The sequence below is a fragment of the Boleophthalmus pectinirostris genome, unplaced genomic scaffold, assembly GCF_026225935.1.
Source record: "Boleophthalmus pectinirostris isolate CB_2022bp ecotype Guang Dong unplaced genomic scaffold, ASM2622593v1 HiC_scaffold_10, whole genome shotgun sequence".
Taxonomy (NCBI): domain Eukaryota; kingdom Metazoa; phylum Chordata; class Actinopteri; order Gobiiformes; family Gobiidae; genus Boleophthalmus; species Boleophthalmus pectinirostris.
Window position 1 is genome coordinate 18,589,591 of NW_026570971.1, and position 16,857 is coordinate 18,606,447.

The 16,857-nt window shown below is 42.0% G+C and overlaps 1 protein-coding gene across 1 annotated transcript in view; it reads right to left on the bottom strand.

Moving 5' to 3' along the window:
- The window catches only part of kiaa1109 (KIAA1109 ortholog), a 37,522-nt gene that overhangs the window by 1,764 nt on the left and 18,901 nt on the right, over positions 1-16,857 (bottom strand). The window contains 39 exon segments of the mRNA XM_055159035.1: positions 263-397; positions 566-760; positions 871-1,074; positions 1,294-1,545; positions 1,892-2,109; positions 2,220-2,409; positions 2,925-3,082; positions 4,585-4,738; positions 5,075-5,311; positions 5,540-5,677; positions 5,810-5,986; positions 6,067-6,267; positions 6,434-6,629; positions 6,712-6,851; positions 6,960-7,121; positions 7,376-7,565; positions 7,655-7,835; positions 8,091-8,306; positions 8,382-8,638; positions 9,469-9,528; positions 9,766-9,856; positions 9,931-10,043; positions 10,128-10,251; positions 10,334-10,464; positions 11,285-11,511; positions 11,637-11,696; positions 11,818-12,016; positions 12,547-12,630; positions 12,793-13,004; positions 13,080-13,248; positions 13,327-13,515; positions 13,596-13,693; positions 13,822-13,927; positions 14,012-14,256; positions 14,351-14,586; positions 14,679-14,885; positions 15,979-16,072; positions 16,174-16,428; positions 16,508-16,706. Coding sequence (XP_055015010.1) covers positions 263-397; positions 566-760; positions 871-1,074; positions 1,294-1,545; positions 1,892-2,109; positions 2,220-2,409; positions 2,925-3,082; positions 4,585-4,738; positions 5,075-5,311; positions 5,540-5,677; positions 5,810-5,986; positions 6,067-6,267; positions 6,434-6,629; positions 6,712-6,851; positions 6,960-7,121; positions 7,376-7,565; positions 7,655-7,835; positions 8,091-8,306; positions 8,382-8,638; positions 9,469-9,528; positions 9,766-9,856; positions 9,931-10,043; positions 10,128-10,251; positions 10,334-10,464; positions 11,285-11,511; positions 11,637-11,696; positions 11,818-12,016; positions 12,547-12,630; positions 12,793-13,004; positions 13,080-13,248; positions 13,327-13,515; positions 13,596-13,693; positions 13,822-13,927; positions 14,012-14,256; positions 14,351-14,586; positions 14,679-14,885; positions 15,979-16,072; positions 16,174-16,428; positions 16,508-16,706 — 6,700 coding nt within the window.

Here is a 16,857-nt window from a genome sequence, read left to right on the forward strand (position 1 = left end):
AAAGACTTGTCTTTTTGAAACATTGCACAAAGTCACTGAAATGGTGGTGCCATTAATAGACGAGTGAAACAGCTAATAAACAACTTTAATGGCACAGAGGTACATATGTGCTTGAGTTTGCTGCCAAGTACAATGCTATTTAAAACAATAGCTCCACTTCACAACTCCCACTGCAAGTCCCTCATAGATGATGTTATATTAGTGAACCTGCTGCTGTGCTAAAGTACTAGGACTGAGCCGGTTGACAGTAGACTTTTGTAACCTTTCTCCTTCTCCTTGAGGTAAGCGGACACAAGGTCATGGAGGAACATGATGAGCTCGGCGTCCATGGTAACGCAGATGTGGTCAGTGAATTCCGTCACCACGCTGCACTCCACTTTGGGCTTGCTGTTGGCATCTGGGAAAAAGAAGGAACATTGTTGGGATTTTGGTAGTACTTCACATGTTTGAAGTAGTATTTACAGTTTAAGTTTATTCTCGATTGATCTGGTTAACTGCTATTTGTCTATGTATATTTTGAATATTATGATGCACTTTTCTTTGTTAAACGTTTGTGCTTTTGTACCTGATAAAGTAGGCTCCTCCGGGTCCTGCACATGTGTCGATTTGAAGTCCAGTTGCATTCTGGGAAGAGCGAAGATGGTCTCTGTCTCGTGGTTGTAGCTGGAGGAGCCACGGAAGCTGCTCAGAAGACTGGAACTTTTGGCAGTGGCTCCATTTTCTTGATTGTTGGCCTCCACGTTCCTGAGCAGGTTTAACTCTAGAAGAGGAGTTTATACTTAATACTATGCACTGTCCCCAAAGTACATTTAAAGTAGTACACACAAATAAAAAGCTACAATGTTAAGTTCCCACAGTGGGTTATTTTACCTTCATTCCTCATGGCAGTGACGTAGTTGAACCATTCTTTAACAGTGGCGACACCGTGTGGTGGGTTTTCGTGGCGTCGTCTGGTGATTTTGGTGATTGTAGCCATTGGGCTTTCAAGTGCTCCACAGGGTTTGGTTACCATGGTGTTGTGACCAAGGTGGAAATCCAGTCTTTGAACTACGTAAGTCGAATGATCTTTAGAACCTGGTGATAAAAGATAGCAAGGCGAGTTGAAAATACAATACATACACATTTTCCACAACATAACTAGAATAAACAATACTTTTTCAGATCACTATATGACAACATGTTCTGAAGATTTTACATGATGACTTTCTCAATAAATCACTCATGGAAGATTCTATAACAAAACACAGAAAGTAAGCTTGTGTTCTGAATATTTATAGTTGTTCCTCCACTCACCATCCTCCCAGATCTTCTGTGCCTCAGTACAGAAGGTGATGTTGGGCTCCTCCAGGTGGAACAAAGCCCAGGACTTGGAGCGGAAGTTAGGTCCGTGGAAACAGGCCAGGGTCATATGGTTGCCGTGGAGACTCATAGACCCACCGAGCTGCACAGCATCCTCAGGCAGGGGCATCTGGAATAGCGAGATGTGGCAGCCCGCGATCACCTTCAGCACCCCGGGCCAGTGCCGGTGGTGAGCTGCATCTAGATCTGAGAAGCAATGCAACATGAGGTTAAAAGTCAAACACAAAAAACACATAAAAACAGATATGTCTATTTATCTAACTATAGATTTACTGACAATAACTGTTCTAGTGTGACAACTTTCTCACACTGTGTATAATCACTGTGCACTTGACTTTAAACTAGTAAATAATAGACTGTATCAGGTTTTTGATTTGTCTTATTTATCCTATTGTACTCTAAAGGAATTTTCACTTACTAGACAAAAATGTAACTTGTGCCCGCTCATTTAAGCTACTGTCTCTGCGGCACACTTGCTGAGGCAGCTGATGCTACAGCCCTGTCAAAGCATTAGCAGGTAAAGCGTGCTTACAGAGCTCAGTGGTGCCTTTCTCATTGTTGATGACGGGGGTTTTTGGAGGCAGGTACGGTCCGGGGCCCCAGGTGGAAAGAGCCCGTTTGCTGGTGTCAAACTGCTGAGTGAAAAACTCCTGCAGCTTCATGCCAATCTTGATGAGGTCCGGAGTGGTGGAGCGCGAAATGATCACCTGGAAAATGTCCCAGTGCAAGTCTCCATGGATGAAGATCTCACTGGAAGAAGCAAAGGATGAAAATATGAGTGTGGGGGCAGGAGGCAGAAAGATAGAATGCAACAGTAAGTAAGTAAGTATATATCTATATTCAAATTTGACATTTCACACCTTTTTTCTGACATGCTGGTGTCCACAGTGCATAGGTTGACCTTCCATTCGTCCTGCAGTTGTAAATCGGCATTACTGAAAACACCCATTAGAATGCTGGAGCCCATATAATCCACTCGCGCCTCAGTTGACCCCATGGTGATCTGGATTTTATGGCTTGGCTGCTGGTTTGGGTGTTCAGAGATGTGAGCTACAAAAAAACATATTTTTCAGTTTTACTGCAGCCATAAAAATACAAACCAATTGGAAATAACTGGCAAATACTGGCACATAACTCCAAAACAGGCAAATAAATAAGATCAACTAAAATGCTTGAACATTTGCCATTATGTTGAATTAGTAGTCCTATACATAAATTGTCCTTGTGTAAACTGTTGTTGTGTCCTTAGGCGAGACACTTCACCCATCTTGCCTAGTGTGTGGTGTGTATGTGTGAGTGACTGGTGGTGATTGAAGGGTATGTTCAGCCAGGTAAAATGAAGGTTAATTTAAATAAAATAACACAGAAAACATGCTTTATCAAATCATGATCTTTTTTATTTTTTCTAATCTCTAAAGTTTACTCAAACTTTCACCAAAATATGACCAAAATATATTGAGTCTGCCCAGCTCTCCACGGTGAGTGAGAATCGTGGCTCATGTGAGTAGAAGAACAAGCAGCTAACAAGATGGGGAAAAACAGCAAATATTGTAGTGTTTACTTACAGACCATCTCCAGGGTATTGACATCTATGTTGCCACCCACCACTCCGCCCTTAGAGTCCAGTTTGGAGCGTCCCAGGCCGACACTCATGCTGATCTCGCGGTCTCGGTTACTGCCCACGGACAGGCGACCCTGGCTCTTCAGTCCACTGGTCGTCCAGCTGCAGGGGCCAAAACACACAGTGAAAGGGCGCTGAATAATGGAGCAGCACTCTCTATCAAACATAAATGACTCTCATTGTGAGGACTTGGCCAGGTGTAAACACATCTAACACACAAAAATAAAACTTGGCTAAAGAAGTGATTGACAGCTCGACTTTTGGCTTTGCTACAAAAACAGAATGGCACCTGTTAGTGTGCTGTATTTGTAATAATAATAAAAAAAAAAAACATGTATTATAAACCAAAAATAAATTGTTATATAATCTGAATACCAAGGTAGCTTCATTACTAATAAATTTAATTTAATCATCACCCAAAGCTCTTTATAGAGCATTATCCATTCAGTTCACACTCGGTGGTGGTAAACTACTATTGTAACCTCAACTGCCCTGGGGAGGGACTAATATACTACATACAATACATCATTACTAGGTAAAATGGGCAACTTAAGTGGAAAAGTAGTAATCAGATTAAAAGGTGCTCTGTGTAATTTTTCTTGGCAGTCAACAGAGATAAAATGAGATTGCTTTGTGTATAATGTTCCACAATATGGCGTTATCTTGCATTTATTCAATTACCTTATAAACATGCAATCTTACTGAGAGCAGGGTCACCTGTCCACAGATCTGATCTGTAACTTGGTCTGATAGTGTTATCTATCTCCATAGAGACAAGCAAATAAGTTTAATACTGTACTGTGGATCCTTCAAGGCGAAGAAACAACCTCTCCATAAAGACAAGCAGGTGGTTTATTGTCCTCCAGAAAAGTTGCATAGTACATCTTTAAAATATGTCCTAAACTTTACTCAAAAGTATTTAACAAAATACTTCACCTGAGTATTTTTCATCATTTATAATTTATTATCCAATGTAAGATTAAAGAATAATGTTAGAGCTACTATGATGTATGGATGTAAAAAATATAGAAAAAATACCAAGAAAAATGTATTTTTTTTCTCTAAATATTCTAGCGCCTTGTATTATTGAAACACCAGCCAGCAGTGTAGATACTTGCTGTAAACAACAGCGGGGTGTGGCTTTTGTGACTAAAAGATGCGCCCACACAATTCCTTTCTGACTTTCTTGGACTCAGAGCTCATAAAACTGTAGTGTCTAAGTTATGAAGGCTCCCTGTTTGTCAATGATTCAGCAGATTTTTTTGCAAAGCCACCTTAACCAGAGAGATAAAAGTTGTACATCGCTGTATTTTTTGAAGTCACCGGCATACGCAGTCATTAGAACAGATGAAAGGAACGGAAAGTGGTGGGCGAAAAGAGGCCGGAGAGGGTAGAAAATCGGTTTTGAACTGATGGTAAAATAATAAGGATAAGCAAAAAACTGCTCTAGAGGGAAAATCTGCAATCACTTCTTACTGTGATGAATGTAAACAAAGAGTGATTAAGTCCAGCTAACTATAAAGACACTATCATAGTCTATCAGGGGAACGGCTTAAATTAAACTACGACGTATTTGAGTTTGAACTATTTTGATGTGTCCTTACGTGTTGTTTCCCATGACATTGCTCATGTTCATTTGCACGGTGAGCTGTTTCAAGTTGATGGCAAACACTACAAGAGTCTCCCATGGCGCCCCCTGCTGCCCGGTAGCTTTTCCATTTTTGCCAAAGGCTGGAGTTGAGGTTTTTGACACAGAATCTGGAAAAAAAAAAAAAAAAAAAAGGTAAAAATTTTAATCTGAGTACGGCATTTAACTTTACAAATGAAGATACAGCACTTTATTTGTACAATTATTAAAGATGTTTACATGAGTATATCCTGCTGTGACTTTTAAAAATTATGGGTTTTTAAAACAGCCAGTTACATGTTTTACTTTTTACAAGGGAGGTGAAAGCTTAAATAACTTTTTTGGTTTATTGATTATCTAAATTAAGCAAAAAATAAACATAACAAACATAAAAAATATATACATATCAACTTAGTACAATTTTTCCTGACTACAGCTTTTCTTTGAGGGCTCATTTCTGTGCTTACCTCTCCTCGGTGCAGAGGAGTCTGACACGCTCCTCGTGCGCCCTGGCCCAGGTGACTTGAGGTGGCTGAGGGCAGGAGACATGTTACTTCCGGTGGAATGCTCCGAAAACACATTTGGAGACTGAGGGGCGTGCTGAGCCCCGCTGCTGCCGTCCCACGTCCTCCAGTAAGCCTTCCGACTGGACTCAGGCGACAGGTGCTGTGTTTCAGCAGAGTCAGGGGTCGCAGGGCCAGAGGCTGTGGAGAATAGAGATGTAAGTAAAAGGACAGCCTCGCAAATGTCAACACAGAACAGAGAAGGATCATGTTGGCTCAAGAAGGCCAACAGGATGGGATATTAAAAATGAACACAGGACAGATCCACTGAGACTGCAGCTGCACCCAGTGGAAAGAGACCAGAGCGGGTGTTTTGTGTGATATTTATATAATATAAAACAAATCAATGCTTATCCAAAAACAGGTCACCTGGCAGGTTTATGGTCTGGTCTCCCAAAAACAGACGTCTGGCAATACTCCGACGATACCAGGCTTTCGGAAAGGCCAGAATCTCACCCAGCCGCCGCATGTCGTATTTGAAGGAAGCAGAGCCGATGTCACACACAGCTGGAATATAGAAGGGTGTAACATGATGTCAGGTTCACCTTTTCAACATTTAATGAGCTTTTTAAGAGGATCATGTCAAAGAGAACCCCTGTTGTAACAAATGTCAGCGTCAGAATTGGAGCCAGAATGTACCTGAAATATTGATGAGAGTGGTGTCTATCTTGCCCCCCTTGGCTGGGATGAAGCTCTCAATCAGCACGGGGCCCCCGGTGCGCCTCATCCTGGATAAGCTGACTTTGACAAACTCCAGATTGATGCTCAGGGAGTCTTTTCTTCCTGTGACTGAAGAGGGCTCCTCATCCACTGTGCCTGAAACCACAAATGACAGCCTTATCAAATACTTAAAGCAAGTACCAGTGTATTACAAAATGACTTTTTCTTTTCCATACCTAGGGGTCCTGGGCCTGGAGGCAGCCCTGTGACTGCAGATTTCTGTTTTCCAGCGCCGTAGGGGTGGAAGACGTACAGGGAGAAGTCCGACATGCAGGCAGTAAAGCTGAGGCCGGAGGAGTTACTGGGGGGGCCACTCAGGTCTGACTGACTGCTGCTGTGGCGGCTCCTGCCCAGAGGGCTCCCCAGCAGAGGAGACGCTGCCCATAAGGAGGGAGAAGAAAGGGATGAACTAGTTAGAAAAGTTCACTCCAGTATGTAACAACATATGGTGGATGTATGCTAAGTGATGAAGCAAAGACAATAAAAGGGCTGAAGAAACATTAGCAGTTTGTAGTTCAGATGCTGCTACACTAGAATGCCCACCTTTACTGGGGGGTATCTTTGGTACATGCTGCCCAGGAGGGGTAGAGGAGGGAGGGTTGGGTCCCTCTGTGGGGTGGGCTCCTGATGGAAGCTCTAGCTCTCCACGGTTTGATGAAAAAACCAGGTCTAAGGAAGGCAGTTTGAGCATGCACTCCACTCTGGACATGGGCAGGCAACTAAACCGAATTTGTGAGGGCTGGGGAAAAAAAAACAAGCTTTTTAATAGCATTAGGCATAACAATGATCGCAAGTTTTCAAGACAGTGGCCAGTGTGTTACCTGAACTCTAACATAAACAACCACATCGACAGGGAAGGAGGAGTAGGCCGATGTAGATGAGGAAACAAGAGAAGTGGTGGATTCTTCCAATGGATCCACAGCATCAAACTGACCCACGTCATCCTCCTGAGAGGCTACTGCTGAAAGTAAACAAACACAATATAGTCATTAATATTTCAAAAGCACACTACATCAACAGTATATGTGTGAGCTGTCTCTTAGACATGTCCATATGAGGCGTGACAAACCTGCATAGTTCCTATCCACAGGAGTGATAGGAATAGTCTCTAAGGCCTTCTCCAGGAAATCAAGCAGACATGGGCTAATGACCATTTCCTCTGGTAGAGTTTGGAGTGCCACCCATGCATACAACTTGGCTGTCTTCACCCCTCCACTCCCCTTACCTTTGGCTGTAAAGACAAAAAAAAGTTACAATTATATAGTCTAGGTTTATATACAGTTAGATGAATGTTTCAATGGATTATTTTAATTTTGTGTTTTTTCTCCATCTTTGATACACATCAAAATGCATGAACCCATTGATCAAAATGCCCGGTAGTTGTAACATGCGTTTAGTGGGGTTGTGATTTTGATCATTTCACATCTTGTGCATGTGACTGTCCAGGATTAGGGCATGCAATAACTTATGAGGAGAGCATAATACCTGATGGAATAGGTGGGGGCAGGGGAGGTTGGAGCGAGTTAGTCTTGCTTTGGACAGCATTGGGAGGGTTGGAAGGGCCATTATCTTTCATACCAAATAACTTGGATTCTTTGGAGAGAGTGCGAGGGAGAGAGGATCCGCGTGAGGCATTGGGCGACTCTGTCTTCAGCGTCTTGGAGTTGTAGTGCAACTGTGATATTATAAATAAAAAAATAATTTAAATACAACATATCAACACAACATATATCTGAAGGTTATTCTGTATAATTAGGGACTAACCTTAACGTCTACTCCTGGAATGTAAAAAACAGTGGTCTCCAAGTCATTTGATTTGGTCTGTAGGGTTGAGGGGTTCTTCTTTCCAGCTAAGAGATGAGTGGTGGAGGTGTAGGTTGGCTGTAGTTTCTTCTTCTTAGGAGGAGAGTCTTGGTCCAAACTCTTAAGACTACGCTCGCAGCTTCTATAACACCACCAATGGCAAATTTCAGAGCACGGTCAACACACTGTAATGAAATGTCACTAGTTACACAAGGTTAATACAAATTTTAAAGACGGTTTTCATCTGACAAATCATTCAAGAGGATCTCATTATTTGAAGAATAATTTGGCCATTTCAGAGGCGTTTCTATCCCCATGGGAATCAGCGGGAGATGTCAGTCAGACTTCAAATATGGCTGAGTTATTTCTCAGAGTGTGAAAGCTCTTTTCATCCCACCTCTTCAAGGAGACATCCTCATGCTCTGGCTGCGGAGTGGTGGGGTGGAGAACACACTTCCCGCTGTCAATCTCCACGCGCACGTCCAGCTCAAAGTCTATGTTGCGCTCTGTCGCCGTGCCACTGAAGCTGCGATTGGTCGGTGTTCCCGGCCAGCGATCGGAGAACAGCTGACTAACACTGGTGAAACCCGTGGACTTTCTGTGGGATGGTGGGCTGTAGACAAAAAGAGGAAAAAGATTTATTGATGCTGGAGTCTGTAATAGTAAATGAAGTAAACACTGGACTTACAAAGGCCGTCGATAGCTGGGTAATCTATCAAAGTCATCCTCTTTTTCAGAGTCCTCAGAGGAAGAAGTGGAGAGGTCATCGCGTCGGGAGTCATCGTGCTGGAAGGGAATTGTGGGTGAGAAGACAGCAGGAGTGCCTGGAGCGCTGAACGCCGAGCGCTGTGTCTCAGTGGATGGAGATGGAGGATGGAGATGAGATGAATGGGATGGGTCATCGATGGTGACTGACAACAGGTCCAGCTCTGCCTCCTCAGGGAACTTCACAGAGGAACACAGAGTCAGGGCCAGAAAAATGTGCAGTAAAAAGAAATGAATTGCAATGGTTGATTTATGTAGTCCACCAACACAAATTCATGCATTTTCTGGTAATGAAAGATATGATGCAACAAGATGAGAATGTACATTACCCAAAATATAACAAGATGACGCACAGTCCAGCAGAAGTAGTATCAACATATTCCCAAAACAGAGCATGGCAAAGTAGAAGGTGGCTTTCCGTAATGTATGAACAATTTAACAGACCTACTATAGGAAACTGTTCTATAAATCCATCTGGTTATAATTGATGTAGGGCAAATTTAAGACTGAAAATCCCCAAACTCCAAAAAGCCCAAAACCAAGCAAGCAGGACAGCAGACCAACATTTTTAATAATTATCATTAAAGTTAGTAAATATAGATTTAGATACACCACGTTTAATATCTGATCAGTTTAAAGGCACAGCAAAAAGCTTTAAAAAATCTGCAGCTGAAGGAAAGATTTTTATTCAGATACATTTCAAGTCAGGATGAGAATGTTTGTAATGAAATAAGTAGCAACTGTGTATTAAAGTAGGGTAGATATGTCTGAATATAATGTAGTCTGGGGCAATCTAATCAAAGCTATTCAGTTGTATATAGTTAGAAGAATGAAATGGTGACAGATTACAATACAAATTTGATAGTGAATATTGTTCTCTGAATGTTCTTGTTGGTAGCATTCCTCATCCTGATTTGAGTATGCATATATCTTATTAAAAATAGGAAACACAAATTTGTTGGGGTTGGTTAAATGTCTGATTTTGTAAGTTTGATTTTTGTACCAAATACCTTAAATATTTCTCCTGGACTGACAGGTGCAAGTGCAGAATCCGAGGCCTGATTTTTAGACTTAAATTAAACACAAATTATGTGATTAAGGTGTCAATTTACTATTACTTACAGAACAAAACGGCAAGTAAGTTTGTTCATTTTACCCACATTCATAAACCTCATTGAGGGTGTACAAAACTGTCACAAAATGACAATATAATATATTTGATTTGTCAGTAGTATATAGAAAAGAAATGTATTTTTAATAAATGTCATGGTTGTTTCCAAAAAGTTTTTCTTTGTTTTTGTTTTTACCGGATCTTGGATGTTGAAGGTGACCCGAGGTCCAGGGGAAGCCACATCAATCCTCACGTCAGGAAAGTCCTCCATATCTCCTATTCTGGAGCTGCAGTCACAGTGATACATGGCATGAACTACATGAACTGTAAGGAGCCATCACAGCAGTAAAATACAACAGACCTTTGTCTGTCCATCCTCTTCAGGGGCGGTCTGCCTGCTGCCGCAGAGATGCTTTTGGACCTGTTGTAGCTGGGTTTGTAGCCGAGACCCCACTTATCCTTCAGGGAAGCAGCCTGGCACAGGAACAAAACAAAGTCACAAACAACTAAAGCAAATGAGAATAATGTAGTGAAAATAGCAAATACAAGACATTGTACCCTCATGCTTGAGCGACGCAGTTTCTTTCTAACATCTCTCCTGATGTCATTAACAGCAACGGACTCCAGCTGCTGATAGCGCTGAATTTCCTGGTTGATTGTACCTTCACTGGCACCCAGTTTTCTGAAATGGAGTGAAAGGGTTAAAGAGAACAATACAATTGCATTTATCAATGGGAGAAAAAATAAATCTTATGAAGTGTTACTTGAGGTCATCGATAACTTTGGCTTGCTCATTCAGTTCTCGGATGTCCACCACCCTCTTGGTAATCTTCCTCCCTCTGGCATCAGTCACCTGGTTCCCCATAACCATCTGCCGTCTGGGGTCGACGCTCTCCTGCAGGTCAGACACAAGTCAGACTCACAACCATAAGGCTTAATGTCCCTCTGTTAAGCCCAAAGATACTGAAGGATCAAAACCTTATTTTAGCCAGGCATCCCACATCTGCATTTATTGGCTTTTAAATAGTTTTTTCCCAAATTTTTTGTGAAGAATTCACACACCAGAAAGAATAGATTTCAAAATAGTAAAACCACCACCACTTCAATCGAAGATAAAAGAATAAGGCAACCTTTTCAGTGTGGACTGTGCACCACCACTCTACTCTATTTGACCTGCCATTAAGTTCAATGAGGGCAGCAAATGCTCAGCAAAGTTACCAAGTACCATGCATATGATTTAGCGTCCTATGATTTGGAACAGCATTGCTCAGCATTTTAGAGGACAGCACTGCCTCCAATGAAACAGATGATTTGGTCAGCCCAGAGAAGAGTGTCACTGTGGGGCTACATACACAGGCCCAGGAGAGAGGTCTTTGGGACCTTGCCGCGCCCGCTCCTGGGCGAGGCGAGGCACAGTTTAAGTAGTCAGCTGGGACAGACACACTCTGAGGTCTGGGGCTCAGGCCCAGAATGTGGTTTACCAGACGCTTCCTTAGGGTCAGCCGAGGGCTGAACGGGGTCTCAGAGCTCTGCAATAACAGGAACATGGAGGGGCAGGAGCAATAGTTCAACAACTTTTCCATTACATCCTTGAGAGCCAGGTGGGATCATACAATGTATTGAATGTAACTGTATATGCTCATGTGTGGTTTTGTATGGTTTGTGTTTAAACACATTTACTAAAATGTGCTATTAAAAACTATAATTGGGCGTACCATATGAATGGTGGGCGACATGGAGTCTGCTTCATCCTCATCAGAAAGGTCGGCCATATTGACTGAATTAAGGTCCCCGATGTCATCGATATCTTCCTCTCCAGTCAGCGAGGTGAGAGTGTTGCCAAGAGCATTGAGCCTCTTGCCAATGTTGGGGTCCATGTGAACGTCAATGCCACACATTTTCCACAAGACATTCAATGTCCACGTCCCCGCACTGCTGCTCTCTATTCAGAGGAACAAAAATAAAAGGGGAGAAGCAGCAGAAGAGAATTACTGGAAAGAGTTTTGTGCTTATTGTGCAGCTTTAAGGTGTGATCAATAATTTATAGTCTAGCAAAAAAGAACTTGCCTGCAGAAGCTTGTCCCGTAGTTCTGGAGCAGACTTCATATGTGCCATCAGGGACAACACCTACAGACAAAATAAGAATTAGAAGCAATGTGTACAGACAACGTCAGCTCTATCCCAACTCTCATGCCCCTCAAAAGTTACCAAGGGATGACCATTATATATTTGTGCATACTTTACTCACATGCATTCATGACCAAGTCTCCTCGCACTTCAGGCTTCCAGTCATCCCAGGAGGTCTCAAAGCCCTCAGCAAAGCGAATGCAGAAGTTTTTGAAGTGCCCTTTGCTCACCAGAGACTCAGAGGAGCAGGCAGTGATCAGTGTGCTTTCAATGGTCAGGACCAGGGCAGAGCCGGTGTCAAAGTCTATGCTATGGTTGGCCTGGGAAAGAAATCATGAATATTTTGACATGGGGGAAACTTGTTCACTGGCTCATAATGACTGAATGGGAATATTTAAAGCTGGAATTCTTTTGTCAAGTTCCACATGAGGGAAACAACTGATTAAATAAATTATTACTCTGAGAAGGCATCAAATCAAGTCATTAACTGGTCATTCTGGATATTCAGAGAAATATTGATCATTCTAATTCTAATTACATCATTCACCATTGAGTCATTAGAGCTGAATATAATCAAACCACAGCAGTCACAGCAGTCCCTTATACCACAGTTTGCACATTAGTATTAAAATTGAATTATTATTATAATTATACATTAGACCCAGAAACTGGCATTTATTTAGACAGCCCAAGCACATACACCACATTAAACTTCCTTGTTATGCCAGAAAGATAGAAGGTTGTTATGGGTACACAAATTGCACAAGTGATACTGCCACTTGTATGAAATGATCAAAGCTAACCATTTCCCCACATCAAGCCACAGAAGATGTAATAAGCCACTGGTTACTTTTCGTGCATATTTTTGGCGGCCTACTGATGCGCTTGTCCCATGTTCAGAGCTGTTGGCCTCCGTAACTGGCACTTGACCTCTCTATGGAATACATGTCACAACACAACTGGTCTTATTTGTACACATCACATATAGAAACTCCTACAGAATGTTTGTAATGAAAGTTGTCCCCCCAAAACCCAAATGCATCATGAATAAATTAAGTCAGACAAATGCTAAAACGGTAAAAACAACACTGCTCACCTGAGAGGAGCTGGTGATGGGCAGGCAGATACCTAGATCGTTGACAGTCAGTTGCAGGAAAAGGGTACTAAAGGCCTGGGCTGAGGTCTGCTGAATGCCAGGCAGTTTGTCCACCACCTCTTTGGTGGCCACGTGGATGTCCTTGTTCAAAGCCAAGCGCTGCTCATTCCAGTTGTCATACGCAGCCTTGTAATTCAACCAGAACAGCACAGCTGTAATACAGAATGCAGCAAAATTATATAAAATAAGAGATGAGCGTAAAAAGATATAGAGATAAGAGTCAAAACCTCTGTCAAAAGCCACAGGCTGAGCAAAAACTATTGGTCTGTTGAGTGTGATGAGGACAGCCTCTTTGTCCGAGGAGCCACTGATTTCCTCCTGCAGAGCATTTCTCAGGCCAATACGGGTTTTGAAGTATGCCACCTGATGGAAGTCTGACCCTGCTTCTTCATACACCTGGACAAGAATAAAGGAAGTGTTGAAACTCTTAAACTACAAAAGGTCAAATAATATCATCCTTTTGCTTTACTGTACCTGGTGCCTGACAATCTGTCCCAGAGCTAGGTTCAAGTCAACTTGACATTTGCCAAAGAGTTTCAGATAACTGCTGCTGCCACCAGGTTGGGCTTTGCACTGGATTCTGTTGGACAGTTCTAGTTCAATGAGCCCAGTCTCAAAGCGCACAGCTCGCATGGATGGAGTAGTGGCTGTCATTTGAATTCCCTATAAAAAAAGACAAATCTCTAATTACAGCAACATTATAGGTAATAATTTAGAAAACATCATCCACTTTGAAGAGATACCTTAAACATGAGGCTAACTGAATAAAGTAGAATCTTTGGCTTATCGGCGTCTGTCGAAGTGTCATGCTCATTCCACAAAGGAATAGGCTGTTCTCCTCCTGTGTATGAGAACATGCAATGATTAAATATGATCAACTACACAGGAAAAGTACAGAACTAAAACAGCACAAAAGTATTATTAAATAAACCAAAACAAATGAAATACAGTGTCTTTACTGTGACATACCTGAAACTTTCTGAATGACCTCATTGACTTCCTTCATGAAAACCTTCTGGAGGAAAACCAGGTGGTTGAGCAGGTCTGTGGTCAGGTTATGCTCAAAAGAACCAATCTGTATATGAGAAAATGTGTGTTTATCATCTTCATATTGATTCAAAAACCTTTTAGTTAACAATGCGACGTGTGGTGTTAATACCTCAGCCACACAGCGCAAGTAGTTTCCTTGCAAATAATTTCCTTGCTTGGTAGGAAAGTCATCAGGTGCCCACCCATGGTCTGAGTGAGTATCATGGTCTTCCATTATGTACTCCCCAGACATAGTGACAGGGGGCAGAGTGAGACTGGCTGATGGGGGCATGGTGGATAAGTCCACGGGGGACACTTTGGACTGGAAACAGAGCTTGTGGTTTGGCAATTCAAAAGTGAAGCTGGTTTGAGCCCCTTGGTTGTATATAAAAAGAATGTGTTATAATGACAACAAATACTGAGGATCTAAGAGTAATGCTACATTTTAATCTGTGGCAGACACACCCACCTGTCATTCCATGGCTTTTCATACGTCCCATTTTGTACTCTGCCTTCAGTGATGGCAGCAGGGCAGCTCCTATTGTAATACCATCCATCATGGCACTAAACTTAAGCACAATTGGCTTCTTCTCCAAACCCTCAGGAAGTTGGGGGAACTCATTGGCTTCTACAGGCGTTTGATTAATGCTGGATGCTTTGTCTGGGGGCTGTGGAGTGGGTGTGTCCTCCCGGTTTGGAGGCTGACTGTATACAAAAACAATACAAGAGTATTAGGAGGAGATTCACAAAGGTTATTTATCAAGAGATGTAAAATTTACAAAAACATTTGCGCATACGCATTGGAGGGCTGGCGAATGAGGTCTGAGATTTGTTTGGAGAGCTGGTGGGAGCTGCGGACCATCATGCTGTGCAAAGTAGCTGGATGCTGAGGGATATTGATCATGATTGCCCCCACTTTGAAAACAGCAGCATTATTGGTCTTCAGTCCCCGCTGCGCACTATACAGGGCTTGAGACTTGGCAATGTTGCATTTTACCACCGTTCTGAAAAAGGCACAACAAAATATAGTAAATAAATTCCTCCATTTTACACTTTTTTGACAATGCCTAAGTAAACATTTATCATTCAAATGTCATGCACCTTCAGGAGAGCATTCATATGACCAGGAAAGACAATGGCAATGGATTGAGAGTGATTTCTGTATGACGTTGAAAATATGACCAGCAAGACAAGTATTATACTTTATCTTCTTGTAATTAGTTTTAAGAAATAAGCACTTGAGATTTTTAATTATTGGGCTAAATATATTCATCATCAGTAGTGATATTTTGGCACATTGAATGTTCAGCTTTAACTGTTGTAATAAAACAACAACAAAAAACACCAACACACTGATTCCAGATGAGATGAGGTGACACATGATGATGTACAACCAGGAGTAGATTCACAAAGCCTAATCTTTATGTTTAACAACAACATACAGAAACTCCTGTTTAGCTGTGCTGGTGGGAGATGTTGGAAAATCCTCCAGTCTACGCATAGTAGGCAGAGAAAGCAAAAAAGTAAAAGAGAAGAGAAGAGGGAAGTGTGAGACAGTGCTAAAAGCCAATAAGAGAAGCTGTAGCTTAGTCGCTTTCCCCCAATTCACATATGACCAAAGGGGGGCTCCAGACATCAGCATAAGAAGTCATATTGCTAGGGAGTCCCGAAATAACCTGAAGTATTTTTGAACATCTTACTTTGACGCTTAGTGAGAACACAGATTCATAGCCTTTCCAGGATGCATGACTGCCGGGCTAGTAACTTGATTAGGGTTGTTGTGTTTTAGGGAAATTGCTTGCCAAGCTGGAACAGGCTTTGTAATTGTGTCTAGCAGAGTAAAAACACTTGAGATGAACACTTCACCCTTTTCTTATTTTGCCTTTGCAGAATATACAAGGTGAAGGCAATATTCTGAGGATTCCTTTTACATTAGTGGAGGAGTGCTATACACTGCAGCGGCACAGTGTAAAAAAGAAACTACATTCTACAATTGGTTAGAAAGTAAATTTAGTCCAAAATAAGCATAAAATACATACAGTTAAACACTGTTAAAACTGAAATGTGTTGATCAATAAGAAATTAGACATCACATACTGAATGTCTGGTGTAATGCCCTCCAAGAGAACTATGTTGACTCCTCCTATGTGAGCTGATGCACATGTCTCTGTCATTTTCTGATGCAGGATATCTAGGATGAAAAAAGACAGGTAATCAGTACACATTTACCAAAGAGAAGGGTACCTGTTATTTATGAAAAAACATGAATGAACCATTACCACTACCACCTACCTTTCATCTTTTCCTTTAGTGTAAAACTTCCATGGATCTTCTTGAGCTCCGCCTCCATGGTCAGTCCTCCTATATCAGCCTCTAGGTGGGTCCTGTTGACCATGCCTATCCCGAACACGATGAGGGTGACGTGCTGCGGCTCTGAGCTCACCAGACTTCTCCTCCTCCCTGACGGCTTATTAGGCGTGGTGGGCTCCTGCTGCTCATTTTCAAAAATCACTTTACAGAATGACTCTGAAGTTCTGTGGCCATTTTCTGTAAAAACACATAAAATTCTCATCACCATTTCCCTAAAACTAAAGAGGGGAGATAATGTACTGCTCCAGTGCCAAACCTGTAAGGCAGTTCTCTGGAGAGTTTTTCTCTAAGATGCCAGTTGGATCAGAGATGAGAGAATAGAAGTTTAACAGCTTGTACATGTTCTGCCAACATTCGGCTGATGGCTCACTCTGCTCCGACACCGTGATGGAGTCAGAGTCATCCATCTGGATCGCCATGTGGTCCGCCACATCACGAGAACCCTTTCGAGACACCTGCAATCATAACACAGGATCGAGATTTTTTTATATCATTACTATATTCATTACTATATTCAAACATATTTGAAGGAAATGACCACCATGTAATTGTTGTTATCTGCTGGCACCACCTACTGGTAGCAATACTTATGCTAACTCAATAGGA